Source organism: Typopeltis vanoorti, chromosome 7 (assembly GCF_054136105.1).
Source record: "Typopeltis vanoorti isolate ZY-2024b chromosome 7, IOZ_Tvanoo_1.0, whole genome shotgun sequence".
NCBI lineage: Eukaryota > Metazoa > Arthropoda > Arachnida > Uropygi > Thelyphonidae > Typopeltis > Typopeltis vanoorti.
This window is the reverse complement of record NC_143555.1, coordinates 95,329,601-95,345,594: the sequence shown is the minus strand read 5'-3', so window position 1 is coordinate 95,345,594 and position 15,994 is coordinate 95,329,601. Positions and strand designations below refer to the sequence as shown.

General features: G+C 34.8%; 1 protein-coding gene across 2 annotated transcripts in view; it reads left to right on the top strand.

Moving 5' to 3' along the window:
- The window catches only part of LOC150104880 (chromosome-associated kinesin KIF4-like), a 282,861-nt gene that overhangs the window by 149,814 nt on the left and 117,053 nt on the right, over positions 1-15,994 (top strand). For both annotated transcript variants that reach the window (XM_090396035.1, XM_090396036.1), the window contains exon 14: positions 10,115-10,259. In XM_090396035.1, the coding sequence (XP_090252161.1) occupies positions 10,115-10,259 (145 nt within the window). The remainder of the gene's footprint in view (positions 1-10,114; positions 10,260-15,994) is intronic.

Here is a 15,994-nt window from a genome sequence, read left to right as displayed (position 1 = left end):
CTTTTTCTACTTCAAGTATGGATATGTATTCCTGATTGCATGCCTAGTCAGTGTTTTTTACCACTGTGCTGTCACGGAATGTTTCATTTAGTAATTTTTCGAAGTAATTACTCCGTACTTGAAGGATATCTTTTTCTCCAGTTTTCATGTCACGTTTATCATCTCTAATTCCTTTTACATCACTCTTTCTCTATTTCTGAGCTTCTTCAACAATGTCCAGAATATTTTGCCACCTTTTTGATATTTATTTTCTATGTTCTTGCCAAAGTCCTCCCATGACTTTTGTTTTAGCTAGTTTTACACAGTGTTTCGCTTTCTTACATTTGTCTCTATATTCTCTAAGAGCAAAAGCTGACTAATTTGCCAGGAACTTTTGATATGCTTTCTTCTTTTCTTTCTCTGCCTCTTTAACTTCCTGTGTCCACCATGGAGTTCTGATTTTTCTCTTCTGCAGACAACTTCACCACGTGCCTCTCTGGGTGAATCAGTGTTTTCAGGGCTTGCCACTGAATTCCAAGTTTTGGTTCCTGTTCTCAAACTCCTTCATTTTTCTTGAATGGTGTTTATGTATTTTAGTCTACAGTTCACATCTGAGAGCTGCTCAACTTTTATTCTCTTTAAAACTTTCTTACATGTACTTCTTTTCAATATGAAATTCAATTTTATCCTGTTCCAGACTAAATGGTGACCACTTTCAATTTCAAATCCTCTGTACATTCCTGGTGCCCTGCACCAGGGAGAAAATATCACTATGAACAATAACATAGTCAATGAGACTTTTCTTATTGCTTGCCTCTTCTCTCCATGTGAATTTGTATGCATTTTATGTTGGAACATTGTGTTAGTAATAACTAGTCCATGTCCTGAGCAGAAATCCAACAGATATTTGCCATTATTATTAGCTTTGCTCTTTTCTCCAAATTTTCCCAAAATATTTTTGTATGTCTGACAATCATTTCCTACTCTGCCATTTAGATCCCCAACAAGGACCAACTTTTCCTTTTTCATTATGTCAGTTGCTTTCTCTAAAGCCTCAAAAAATTCCTCCACTTCTAACTTAGTAGGACTTTCTGTGGGACCATAGGCACAAATAAGTCTCATTGTCCAGTTCCCCATTCTGATATTTGCCCACATCACTCTACTTGAGACTACCTGCCATTAAAGAAGATTAGCCTCGTATTTAGTGTTGAATACTATGGCTACTCCTTATTTTCCTTGATTGTCATTGCCTGAATATGACATTTTGTATTTATTACTCAGAAAGGTCTCACCAGTTTTTGCCTTTTTTTGTTTTAGTCACCTCTATTATGTCGATCTGGTACTTATCTAATTCCTCAGCTAGCTCCATTTCTTTGCCATTCGGGCTTCTTATGTTGTTAGTACCAATCTTGAACTCTGGTGGTGTTCAGTTGGGGTCGGTTTTAGGATTTGTTCCAGTAGCTGACTTTTCTCTGTTTGCCCTGGTTCCCTGGCGAAAACAAAAGGGGCCTTGTTTAACTGGGCAACGCCCCAGCCAGCATGAAATTCTGTCATGTTGTACCATCATTTGACATTTTGGTTTAAGCCAATAAGAATACAATTTGGTTGGCTAAATCCCAAATTGCCAGCCCATCCTTGTTCGTTCAGTATCCAGGTTGATACCTAACGGTGCACCACGAGAAAGTGAGGATTGGACATTAGGTCAGAAGCCCTGGTTGGTTCTTCGCATTCCTTTAAAGGCTATGTGGAGATCTCCTCTCAGTTATATAGCTTTGACCCTTAAGCACCCCCCCCCCCCAGTAGCAAACAAATTAATCCAAACAAGCCCAATTTTTGTCAAGTTTTTGGCTTACTAATTTCGGTGTTGGTTTTAGTTCACTATTTTGTTGAGTGCTGCATGTTTTAACTGTTTGACTGTCTCTACAATGTTTATTAATAGTGTCATGTGTTTTAATAGTGTAAAGAAGTTGGCCTTCATAGTGTTTTATTCATTTTGTGTAGCTATAAAATGGATATATCTCCAACAGAATATTCAGAGATATGTACTCTTTCTCAGCAAAAATCCACAACTCAAAGACAATTTGCCAATGAGTATGGTGTTGGTTTGGGTACTGTTAATGCAATTTTAAAGATGTTTAGGGAGACGGGTACCTTTTCTCCTTACAGAAAAGGAGAATATGGGTGAAAAAGGAAAACTACACTTAAGATCATTTACTAGTTAGGAAAAGTAAAATGAATCCAAGCTTGTCTGCTGTAGACTTAAATAGAGACTTGGCAGCTAGTGGGATTAATGTTTCTGACATGACAGTGTTGAATCTTGTTGGAAGCAGGGAGGACTGACCACAGACTAAAAAAAAAAGAAACAACTGTTGACAAAGGCTATGCAGTAAAAGATTCCAGTGAGCAAAAGCGTACAAAGATTGGACTGTTGAGACGTGGAAGAGGATCATATTCTTAGATAAGAGTCGTTTCTTTATCCAAGGAGAGTGAATACCCTGTTTGCAAATCAGCAGCTGAGAAGACTTCACCTTCAGCAAGCTCCTAAACATCCAACTAAAAAGATGTTCTGGGGTTGTTTTATAAATTTAACATCCAGGATCACTTGTGCCTGTTGACAGTGTGATGAAAAGTGACCAATACATTAAATTTTGGAGAAAATTGTGGTCCCACAAATCCAGAAAGACAAAGAATTCATCTTCTAACAGGATCTTGCTCTATGCCACACTTCAAAAAATGTGAAAGAGTTCCCCAAAAATCACATCTGATTACTTCAGTGGTCAGGTAACTCTCTTGACATTAATCCAATAGAATATTTATGGAACATAGTGAAAATGCAACTTGGAAAATTAAATTGTGATACAAAGGATAACTTAATACAATCCATTATAAAAGTATAGTTTCGAGATGCAGAAATAAGAAGAATGTGCTCTATATTGGTCGAGTCCTAAGAGAATCAGTGAACTTATTAGGAACAGAGGAGCACGTCAAATTATTAGGTAAAGTTGGAGTTTAATTTTGTATTTATTTCATTTTCTTGCAAAATTAAAATTTTTCTTTAAAATGTGAGTGTTCAGATTAATTTGTTCACTACTGTATAGTAACTGTCATTGCAACAACAACAAAAAAAAAAGATTACAATTTTAAACTTCTCTGTGCTTGGCTAGCATTTTAAGCTTAAATTTGTATTATTACTATTATTACTACTACTATTCGGCTATAGTTGAATTATAACTGAATAGTGTAATATTCATGTTTATCTTAATTAATTGGAATTAATTTCCATAATACCAATATTGTTCTTTCATTCTTGTAGTAATATCTGTGTATAATATGTGAAGCAGCACTGCTTCATCTACATGAAGTAGATGAAGTTCATCATTTGGATTTGGAGAGTTGTCAGACCTAAGCTGCAGCATTGAATCTTCCCTAAAGTATGTCTCTGATGTGTTCTAACTTCTTTGTTATTTGTTTGTTTCTAAATATGGTGCACTGTTATCACACCAAAGACAATAAATACGTGGATATTTCAAGAGGCTGTTTTTTGTGCTTCACAGATCAAAGCCCATAGTTTGATTAGAGATTAAATATTGTTTCTGAATTTAAAATTATTGTGAATTTTGCTAATGTGATTGCACTGGAGCTAGTGGAATAGGAAGAGAAATGAACTACTCTTCTCATTTCAGCATTGTGTATGTTGTGGAATGCTGTGTGTAATAGTGGTCTGGTAAACACTCTTTGCCCATAATCATTCAATTTGTGGAGTTTGATAGAAAGAACTGAAGTTCATGAATTAAATTTTCATCATTATTGAAATAGTAGGCTTTGCTCTGATAGTTCAGCATATTTAAGATTTGTTTACTTATCCTCTTAGTGCCTCATATTACTTAAGTCTGAGATCCATTTCTTTCAGAAACAGCTGTTCAGAGCCACCAGTTCAGCTTCTCTCCAGTTTTTCAGCCAGTCATTCTTCTATCATTCTCTGCCAAGTTAAGTTAGGCCTTCCCTTTTCTGTTTTCCTTCTGGAATCCATGTCAACGCCACTCTAGGAATGTCTCTGCTGTCCATTTCCAGTATGTATCCATTCCATTTTCATCTGCATTTTTTTATTTCATCAGTGGTGCTTTTTTTTGCCTAGCTTATATAAGTCATCGATAGTTATACATTGGGGCTTGGATGTTTTAAATATTTTACACAGACATTTTATTTGAAAACTATTTAATTTAGTTTTTTGGTTAATTTCCGTGTATCTGATCCATATAATAATACATCCTTAACACTGCTACTGAAGATATTTATTTTGTTTTTGTTATGATATTTTGAAGATTTCCATATATTTAATTTTCTGAATGCAGAAAATTAAATATAGATTTTGTCAGTCTTTGCTTTATATCTTTGTCTGTTCCATAACTTTTCTCATAATCTAATCAACAACTATATTAAAACAATAAACCAGACATTACACGAATCTGCCTTACACCAGATCTTTTCAAACCATTCAGGTGTTTGCTGTGCAATAACACAACTTTTGCTTCCCTTATTGATTTCTTTATTTTCACATATTTATCATAACTTTTAATAATTTACCATAATATTTCTCTATCAACTGCCAAATGTTTTAGCAAAATGGATAAAATTTAGTTGTAATGGGCTTTTAAGTTCTGTGCTTTGTTCAGTGATGTTCATTAAAGTAAAAATATGATGCACAGTACTCCCACCTGTTCTAAAACCAACTTATTCGTGCTTTAATTATATTTATTTTATAGAAAATTTTTGCAGGTTTGTCTACTGGCAGTAGACGAATTCCCCTTTAATTTTACATTTTTAGTTATAGATTCTGCTGTAATATTTAAATCTGCGCTTACAGGAGGTTCTTTCATTATTATTGAAGTTCTAATTTGTCAGTGATTTTTTTATTACATTTAAAATCTCATCAGAGTGTTCTTTCCATCTAGCAAGCTTATCCTTTTCATTTACCAGCAAACCATCCTTATCTCTTGTAGCATTTACTTGCTATATTACATGTCCAAAAATATTACAAAAGATATATAGCTCAATGAAATATATTATAGGAAGTGGTTATTGCAGCTAATTGACTGATCACTTCCCCATGCATGGGGAACTTTATTTTGGTGGATTCAATAACAGAGCAGAGAAAGGAAAAGCAGGTACTTTGAAATATATAAAGAGGAAAGGGGAAAAAATGGGAAGCTGTTGATCCTGGAGAAAGATAATCAAAAGATGAAAGTATTGTTTCTCTGAATTATTAGATACTGTCAGTAAGCAGAAAAATCTACAATAAAGACGTAAATGATAGATAAATAAAAAAAAAAATGAAATTTTCAGTCTTTAGTAAACTTTATTCTAAATTTCATAGTATGGTACAAAATTTTGATTAATCATTTGTAACCTAAGAGCAACAGCTCGTCCAGGTTATGATATGCATATACTTTTATAAATTAAAGATGCCAAGAAATTGTATTCTTGGTTTAATCCTTTATCCAAGTATAAGTAAACAAAGTTTGTGTGTGAAGTAACTTCACGACTGGGCGACTTAGTATCCCATAATGCAATGCATATATCATTATGGACATGTATAATGCTGTGCATTATGAGAAGGGAAAAACACACACACACACACACACACACACACACACACACACAGAGAAGGGTAACATGCTAATACCGTATTTACTCAAATATAACTTGCATTTTTTTCTCCAAAATTAAAGTTAAAAAATCGTGATGTGAGGTATTTGCGGGGATTTTCGTAAACTAAATTTTTTGGGGGGGCAAAACTAAATTGACGTTTATAATTAAATCCTCAGTATTCATTATAAGTTATAATTGTTCACATTATTTATAAAATGAATGCATTTAAATGTTAATTATCAACATTATTTACATGATTGGCTATAAACAACTCACCTTAGCAACAATGCCCCTGTAATTAAATTGATTATTTCTGGTGAAATCATGTCTCAAGCCCTCAAAATCCAGTTGCACAACAGTACTAATGATGGTCTTTTAATCTTAAATTAATTATTTCTGGTGAAATCATGTCCCAAGCCCTCAAAATCCAGTTGCACAACAGTTCTAATGATGGTCTCTTAATCTTAATTCATCCCCACGCAATACAAGATCGAGAAGTCATCAATACCCTCACTCCCACATTTCTTCTACTGGTTGCTTCCGTCTCTTTGCATATGATTGGTGCAGTATTAACAAAAGATCATGAGACTCAATGATAAAAGCAAGCCAATGATTGTTGAGTTGAAATGCTGATTCTCTTCAACCAAATTCCAAAATATCTGAAACTGTCATAACGACAGAGTCACTATCTGTTTCTTAAAGTTTTAAATTTTTTTTGTGTGCGAATTAGATGTGTGAAGCTTTTTAATTTCTTTTTTCATGATGTACAATCAGGAGTATGAAGTATACACGAGGGAGAGTTATATTCGAGTAAATGCGGTATGTACAGAAAAAACACTGTATGCAACATTAATTAGGTTTAAGAACAAAATAAAACAAAAGTCTGGATGTAGTATCCTTATTTACAAATGTACCAATAGAAGAAGTCATTAACATTATCAAAGATCTCTTTCCTGTAGATATTATACAAATGTTCAAGCACTGCCTAAAATCAAATTTCTTTAAGGTAAACAACAAGGTGTGACAGAGGGCTGCCCAAAATGGGCAGCCCTCTGTCACCACCATGTGCAGACCTTTCATGGAGAAATTTGAATATGAAATCTTCACCAATATTATTTACTCCTAAACCGTCAATATGGTGGAAATATTATTATTATAATTATTTGACACCTCCAGGGAGTCCTAAGACTCATCGAGGGAGAGCACCTACTTTACAACTCTCTATCTACACCACTCAACCTCATCCACAAACCGTCTCATCTACACCAACGCCATCTACTGTCCACCATCACCACTATTATTTTCACAGACAATCACATATGTAGATGATATCTTCTTCATATGGCAAGAAATCATAGAAAACCTACATATGTTTGTTGATAGAATCAACTCACTCCACAACAAAATCAAATTTACCCTAGAAGTGGAAAATAATAAACAACTGCGCTTCTTAGACATACTGTAAAGAGACCAGATAACAATTTCGAACTGTCCACTTACAAAAAGCCTACAGATACTGGACAATATCTACATTATTCTTCAAACCATCATAGGTCACATAAACATAGCATCATCCACATGTTGGGAAATAGAGTCTGCAAATTTGTCTCAGGCGAAGACGAGGTTCAGACAGAACTGTCTCAAATTGTTACAACACTATCTCAAAATGGATGATATCCTCTAAACATTATCAACAAATTCCTGTATAAAGATAACTGTCGACAACAAGAAACAGTCTCCCAGCAGGTTTCAACAGTCGTCATCCCCTTTATGGGTTCGGTTTCCACTAATATAGCGAGATTGTTAAAAGCTCATAACATCAGAGTTGTATTTAAACCAACTATTAGCATCAGACAGGTGTTAAGATCTCCTAAGGATAGCGTTCCATTTAACAAATATCCAGGTGTGCATAATATTCCATGTACGTGTGGCCTCTCCTACATTGGACAAACTTCAAGAAGCCTCGAAATCAGACAGAAAGAACATGTTGGAGATGTCAATCATAACAGGACAATCACCTCCGGTTTAGCACATCACTTTTCAACTTCTAACCATTCTATAGACTGGGAAAACATTTCTATGCCCTACATAGACGAGGATTTCAGACACCGATTATTCAAAAAAGCAACAGTAGTCCTACGAACAGGCAGCAACCCAAACAGAAATCAAGGTGCCATATTGAATGAGACTTGGAAAAATTTAATCAATTCACTCAGTTTGACAGAACTTCAGTATGCCAACAATCATATAACACGTGCTCATGCAACGCATGTTCAGGACATGGACTAAAGATTCACAATACATGCTGACATTGTCATGCGAATATATCAACCTAGCTACCTTATAGTTACTAACGGTTTTGTGTTCTTTATACTTTGTGCATTTATCATTTTTTGTGTTTACCGTTCAAGCCTTGAGAAAGCTAGACAGTTGCTAACGAAACTGGTAGGCGTTATTATATGAACATATATAGTAATTTAAAAAAAACTATGATCATATAAACAATAAGTGTTATATTTTAACAATTCATGACCAAATATGAATACTTTAAATACATAAGGCAATTTTTACAAATGTAAAATTTATAAAAATAAACATAAAAAGCATGTGTAACCAAGTGCAATTGCCATATGGGTTACAAATATGTAACTGATTACAAATAATTACAATGGAAAAAATGAAAGTAGCAAAAGCAAGAGAGCACATTAGGATAACTCCAGAGATGATTAAATTTATGGGAAAGGTGGGAGAAAAATCTGTTACTCAGAATTTCGAGGGCCTAGTAGCAGAAAGAGATCTCAGAAGATTGGGAAGTGGTGGTCATAATACCAGTCTAAAAAAAGGAGGGGGGGGAAAAGCAGTTGCTATAATCATTGAGGAATTTGTCTCTTCAGAACCTAGTAAGATATATGCTTGAATCCTAGAGCAGATATTAAGAACTATAATGGAAATTCAGCTGGATGAGATCCAGTGTTTATTCAAAGTAGCAAGAAGTATCCAGAACCACAATGTTACTAGAAAGCAACTTGAATGGAAAAATTTTATGAAGAAAGGCATCTCAACAAATCATTTGGAATTATTTATTATTAGGACAGCTAATGAATAATCATGGGAATTTTTAACAACCATGGCCCTTTGATAGGGGAATGCCTTATCACCATATTTGTTTATCATATTAATGCAGGATTGTAATGAAAGATTGTAAGCTGAGATCACAATTGGCAATTGAATCTGTGTGTGTGTCAGAATTGATTTTTCTAGATAATGTTAGTTGGAAATTTGAAAAGCTAAGTATGAAAGAACTAGAAGGAATGGCCCTGAATAAAATGGAAAATGTTGAGAAGGAGAATCTACAAGCAAGGAGGAGTGTAGTAGGGACAGCTGGATTAGATTTCTGCGTAGAAGAGGAACAAAGTAAAATAAATAAAGACATAAGTGTTTTTTAGGATTTAATATTCTTAATATAAATCAGCAAAATTAAAGAACTTAGATGATGTTTAATGATTTCATACTGTTCCTTGTTTCAATAGATTTCAATGATTTTTTGTTTTCTCTTGTATATCATATAGACTATTTCAAATATATTAGAAGGCAATTTTTTTTCTTTATATGATGGGTTAATCATCCTGTGATCTAAGGGAATTAGATCACAGGATGATTTTATTATTATTTTTTTTTTTTTTCACTAGACATTATTTCATTCTTGAACAGCTGTTTAATCAAATCCCAGTTCTCTGCTGTAGAATTCTGTAGAAATTTGTTATGATGCTGTTTACTAGCAAAAGTCAGCTGTAAGTAGTACAATTAGTTATATTAAAAATAGCAGTTGCATTAATTAGCAACTTTTCTCTCATTCCCTATCACACAAATCCTCAATTTTTGCTTGCATTTCCCCCTAAATTTAGTGTTTTTCTATTAGCACTCCTCATCCAAATTTTCGACTATTATTCCAATTTTCAAATCTGCTAGAAATTAGCTATATCTTTGTGGTTTAAATGTTTTTATTTTCCACTTCTGTTCTTTATGGCAATTTATATCTGTTGTTGTGCTGAAATATATGCAAATCACAAACAAGATTGTTGGTCATGTTTTAGCTATAACCTTGGAGCTTAGTTGTTTCACAACCTACTCTGTGTCTGATTGGACAAAATGTATTAAAACAAATTTGAGTGACTATGCTATCACTGAATATATTTCAAAATCACTGTAAACTAACTAGAGCTTCCCTAACAGTAAGTTTTTCAATAACTGCTCCAACAGAGACTGTCAAGCCGTGCTCTCCATTTCTTTCTATCTTTGTGAACACTGTTCCATCTCAGGTTTCCTTTTTTTTTCTAAGAGATTTAGAATAATAAATGTGCTACTGTCCTCAGATTAATATTAATTTAAATAAAGCAGTATCAAGGATGAAGATTGCTAATTTATTCTACATGTATTCATGCAAATGTATGTATTGCATTTTTTATATATAATGTTCTTTTGGAAGGGTAAGTGAACAGAGGAGAAAAAGATTGCAAGATCTGGAATCTCAAATATCCCAACTTAAGAAACAAGTCATAGAAAAGTGCCGAATGTTGAAATTGAAGGAGGAGGCTGAACGTAAAGTAAAAACTCTTCAACATGAAATAGTGGTATGTATGTTTTCTCTTCTAAGCTTATTGTTGTTGATATAACTGATATTATTTAAATTAGATTATTAAATTTCACACACAATAGACTTAAATATATATATATAAATACATTATTTAATATTTGATAATAATATTCTGTTTGCTTCTTTAACAGTATGGTATTTCCTACATTGTCAGGAGTACTTTAAGAAGAGAGCTTAATTCCAATGTTTACTTACATTAGCAAGTGTGTTTGATGGCAGCTACAGTTATTCTCCCAATAGCAAACTCATAGGGACTATTGAAAGTTTGATTATGTATATATATATTGATACTCTGTGTGTGTGTGTGTGTGTGTGTGTGTGTGTGGAGAGAGAGAGAGAGAGAAATGTTTCTTGGGGTGGGGGAACTTAATGAAAAGAGCTGTTCCAGAGAATAGATATTTGGAGGAAGGAAGAGGAGACTAATGTTCAAGCTTATGCATTGAACATCAATTCAATTTTTTTGGAAACTTTCCAAAAAAAACTTGTTTCCAAGTTTAAAAAAATCATCATCTTTTAAACTTTTGGAAAAAAAGTTTGGAAAATTGGAAACATTTAAATCGCTAAATTGATTTAACTGTTTCCAATATTTTGCTAAAGTCATATGATATCATCAGGGAACAATACACTGATATGAATATATGCACATAGGCATTATATGAGAAGTATATACTGAAGTAGTGTTAAAATCTAATTCTTATTAATTACTTTAATTAATTAATTCTTGTTCAGCTGCACCTTTGTAAAATCGACATTTTCTTGTTTGAAACTTATCTTCTTAACCTTCACTATACTTCCGACTTATCGTCAGTTGCGTCACCTCTATCTTGTGGCCGCAATTAGTAAGGATCACGTGTGCAAGACATCAAGAACAAAGAAGGTGCTTCAGGCTGGAGCCAAATTCTTTGTCTGATTTACTGGTGTTATATTCTAATTTTAAATTTTGAGAAATTTGTTTGTAAGTCAGCTGCGCCACCAAAATTGTAGGATAAGAGAAATATCTTCCTCCGTAGAATAGAACACTCGGTATGACACACAGCTCCTCTCTCTCCAACTAATCTATATACCAAATTACCTGTATATAATTCTTACTCTGCAGTCGTGGCAATATCTACTTCAAGACACATAGGTTCGATTTTATGAGTAGTGCATTGGACTTAGAGATCAGGCAAGTTATTTTGACAATAAAACAGTTTATTCATCACTAAGTAAAGATACACAATTTACAGATATTAAATTCACTAAATTTTTGTAAGTAAGCTCTAACTAACAACTCTCTGAAAGTTATCCAATCATATCCCACAACCATCTGAACATTTCTATTTAGGACCACGTGTCTAGAATTTTACCCCCCCCCCCCTCTTAACTGTACATACAATCCGATCATCAACATATAATAAAAACATGCTTAAGGAACGTCTACATTAATAAACTCAAGCAGTTTCACAATAATTTGAGCTAAGCTTTTTCTTACATAGATTTAATTAATTCAGATCTAAAGTTCAAGGTCTAAAGTCCTGCAACATTAACTTTAAATCAATTTCATCAATTCAAACCACCTTCACAATCTAAGTTGGTTTCTGACTAAATAATTGAAAGTTCTTACTTTTCACAAAGTCTGGTCCTCTATATGCTTATCTCTTCTTGTTTCTGTTAGACTTCGTCACTGCACCTGAACATCCTTTACGTAATTTGCAAGACTTCTTTCCTACTATTGGCGGACAATTTAATTCCTACGGCTTGGAAGTTCGGCATCTGGTTCCTCTTAATACAACGTACCTTAGTTGCATTGTTCTTCTGGCCTTTGCTTCCTGAATATAGGTCTCTGAGTAGGATAGCGATTCATCACCCACGATTCTATCGAAGCTCAGCTGCCGTTAACGATCATTGGTACTTCCAAAACTCCTCGGCTTATGTTGACCTTGATACCGTCGTGAGTCCGAACCCTCTCATCGGAACTTCACGCTGACCCATGAATGGGAACTGCACACCGGATCAACTCGAACTCTGAGAAAAAGGCCCCAACAAACTGCTATTTATATGATTCCGATGACCTTCGTTTTTCTTACATCATAGTTCCCCCCCCCCCCCCGGATACCCTGATGTTCTGCAACCGTCACCCACGTTGATCTGTGCATTTAGTCGGGAAACCCCAGTGTAATGTCGACCTTTGTGTTTGCAGCAGCCTCAGGTCATGACTTAATCCCTTAATCTGTCTGGAATTTTTGGTGACTAGAGGTTTACTTAGATACAATTTACCTTATATAATTTCCTTTGTTCTTACGCAAAACTTTTAATATTATAATATTCAATAATTCAAAGAAAACACATTATTTCCATTTCAATTACACCAAGTTTTTCTATTAATTCAGAAGTATTTTAGTGGGACTTAACATACTTGTAAAATCTGTATTAAAGGTATTTTATTACAAAATTCCTTTTGTTTAAGATTTTACAATAGAAACACAAAGGAAGGCCAAAGGCGTTTAATTGTGCCGCCTAGAGGGCTAGATTAGGCATTCTTTGTTGTCAGCTAAAAGTCTGAGGATGAGTGTTTCTCTCTGAGAGGCAGTTTAATGCATCCATATTTATTGAGGTTAGGATCATTTATTAAGACAGAAGCAGATTTAGAAAATAATCATTCATATTTGTACTTGCTTTGGTAAAGTAAGGTGGCTTTTTTAACATACATGTCCGTGATTCTGATGTTGGCTCTAGGTGGCAAATATAAGGTACTTACTGGACACTTGACAGATCTAGGGATTGTAACTGTCTTTAGAAAAGCAGATAAGGGATGCTCAATTTTGAAGGAAATTATTGGATTGTATTGTTTTGGGGATCACATCTTGGCCAACTTATCAGAAGTGTGATGGATATATTATTATTACACTGGCACCTCCATGGAGTCCGAAGACTCACACTCGAGACCCAGACTATCTGCACAATCTATCATACCTCTCCTTGAGCCCATTAACAGATAGAACACTCACAACTGACTCTGGCAGCCCATTCCACTCATTCACAACTCCAAGCAAAAAATCTAGTCCTCACATCCCTACTAACCACACCTTTATTAAACTTCCAGGAATGACCCACTTGTTCTGTCGCCTCCAACCTAGTGCTGAAACATTTTCCCTGCATCAATCCTATAAAACCCTTTAGGCAACTTACATGTTTCTATCACATTCCCTCTTCTTCTCTTATCAACCAACTTCTGCAATCCACACACCCTCAATCTATTTTCATAGGGAACATGCCACAGAACACACACTATCTTGGTCATTTGCCACTGAATCTTCTCTTCATTCCCAAGAAAACCAGGAGATCAGACTTGAGCTCGGTAATTCAGATATGGACTTATCAAAGTCTTATAAAGAGGAATAACAACTTCCTTATCTCTACTTGTTAATGTGGTCTTCAATAGCCAAGTAATCTTATGGGATACCTTAGCAATATATCCTCTAAGCTTTAACTCTCTGTTTACCCCTTCCCCTAATCTCTAGCTTCATCGATCTATTTCCTGAAGTACATTGCCATCAGTGTGATACACAGTTTGTAAACTATTTATTCTAAAATACATAACTTTACATTTCTCCACATTAAACTGACACCCAATGTCTTTTACTCATAGTGACAGCCTATTTAAATCATAATTCAAGCTCTCTCCACATGTTTTACAATCTTCCAAGTCAAGACTTCAGGGTCATTTTCACCAATTGGAGGCAATGTTGTTACCTTGGTTATGGATAGCTCTTCTGATCCTACGTCCAGGTTCAATACCCTACCACCCCTAGTCCCCTCCGTCATCTGCTGCCCCATCATCATCATCATCATCATCAAATTCCTGCCATGTACCCACAAGCAGTGCACAGGATATGATAGTACTACATGAAAAAATTATATCATTACTAACTTCCTATCAATTTTCCTCCAAATCAGTCTGTTACTTGTCAAGATTCCAGCATTATCAGATCTTATATTTCTATCGTCTAAGGTACTTTGTACCGTATCAATCCACCTATATCTTGGTCTTCCTCTGGGTCGTTTTGCTAATCTTTCCTCGCCCATTCTATTTAGGTGACCATACCACCTGAGATTAGCTCTGCTAACACATTCCTGGATGCAGACAATGTCAAGTTCTTTCCTAATATCCTCGTTTTTAATATGATATTGCCATTGATGCCATCTGTTCATGCCTATAATCTTTCTCAGGACTCTCATATCTGCGGTCTCTAGTCTTTGGTCAAGTGTTTTACTTCTGACACAGCTCTCAGATCCATAAGTTAAAACTGGTTTGAACACTGTCTTGTATACAGCTAACTTAGTGTTCCGACTAATTACTCTCTTATTCCATATGAATTTATTCAATTGACTTCCCACCATACCAGCTTTGCTGATTCTGTTGCCTATTTCTATATTTAATTTACCATCTTCAGTAAAAATCGTGCCTAAGTAGCTGAAATGTTTTACTTGTTCCACAGGTTCTCCATTCACAACACAGTTGACATTTTCAATGATTCTGCCTATTTTCATTGTCTTTGTCTTTTTATTGCTGACCTTCATACCATATCTATTACAACAGCTATTCAATTTAGTCAGAGAATCTTGCAGACTTGTAGCGGATTTATTTAGAAGTATAACATCATCCGCATAAAGCAAAGAGCTGACATTAACATCTCCAATTTTGATATCAATCATGTTTAATACCACTTTCCTTCATAATGTGATCCATATAGATAATGAATAACAGAGGGGATAATGTACATCCTTATCTCACACCAGATTTAACATTAAATCATTTTCCTGTACTTCCTTCAATTCTAACTGCTGACTTACAACTCCAATAAAGACTAAGTATTGCTTGATATAATGCCCCATTGACACCATATAACTGCAGCATATTGAATAGTACTTGGTACCTTATCATATGCCTTTTCCAAATCGACAAAACTTAAATACAGATCTTTGTTATATTCCCATGCTTTCTCGACTATTTGTTGTAAAGTGAAGATCTGATCCTGACAGCCTCTGTTTGGCCTGAATCCAGCCTGTTCTTCCACAATTCTTCTCAACCGTTTCTCAAGTATACTTGCATAGATTTTGCCAGGAACACTCAGTATAGATATACCTCTGTAATTCTCACATTCAGTTTTATTTCCATTTTTATATATGGGTACTATGAGAGCTCTACTCCAATCATTGGGAATTCGTCCCTCTGTCCAGGCTTTCTGAACTATGCAGTGCAGCCACTGTAAGACTCTTATACCACCATACTTCAGCATTTCTGGTCGAATATCATCTACTCCAGCTGCCTTTCCACATTTCAAGCCCTTGATGGCTTTTTCTACTTCAAGTATGGGTATGTATTCCTGCCTGCATGCCTGGTCAGTGTTTTTTACCACTGTGCTGTCATCACTGCTTGTTTCATTTAGCAGTTTTTCAAAGTAATTATTCCGTACTTGAAGGATATCTTTTTCTCCAGTTTTCATGTCACCTTTATCATCTCTAACTCCTTTTACAGCACTCTTTCCTCCATTCTTAAGCTTCTTCAACAACCTCCAGAATATTTTGCCACCTTCTTGATATTTATTTTCTATATTCTTGCCAAAGTCCTCCCAAGACTTTTGTTTAGCTAGTTTTACACAGTGTTTAGCATTCTTGCATTTGTCTCTATATTCTCTAAGAGCACAAGCTGACTTATTTGACAGGAACTTT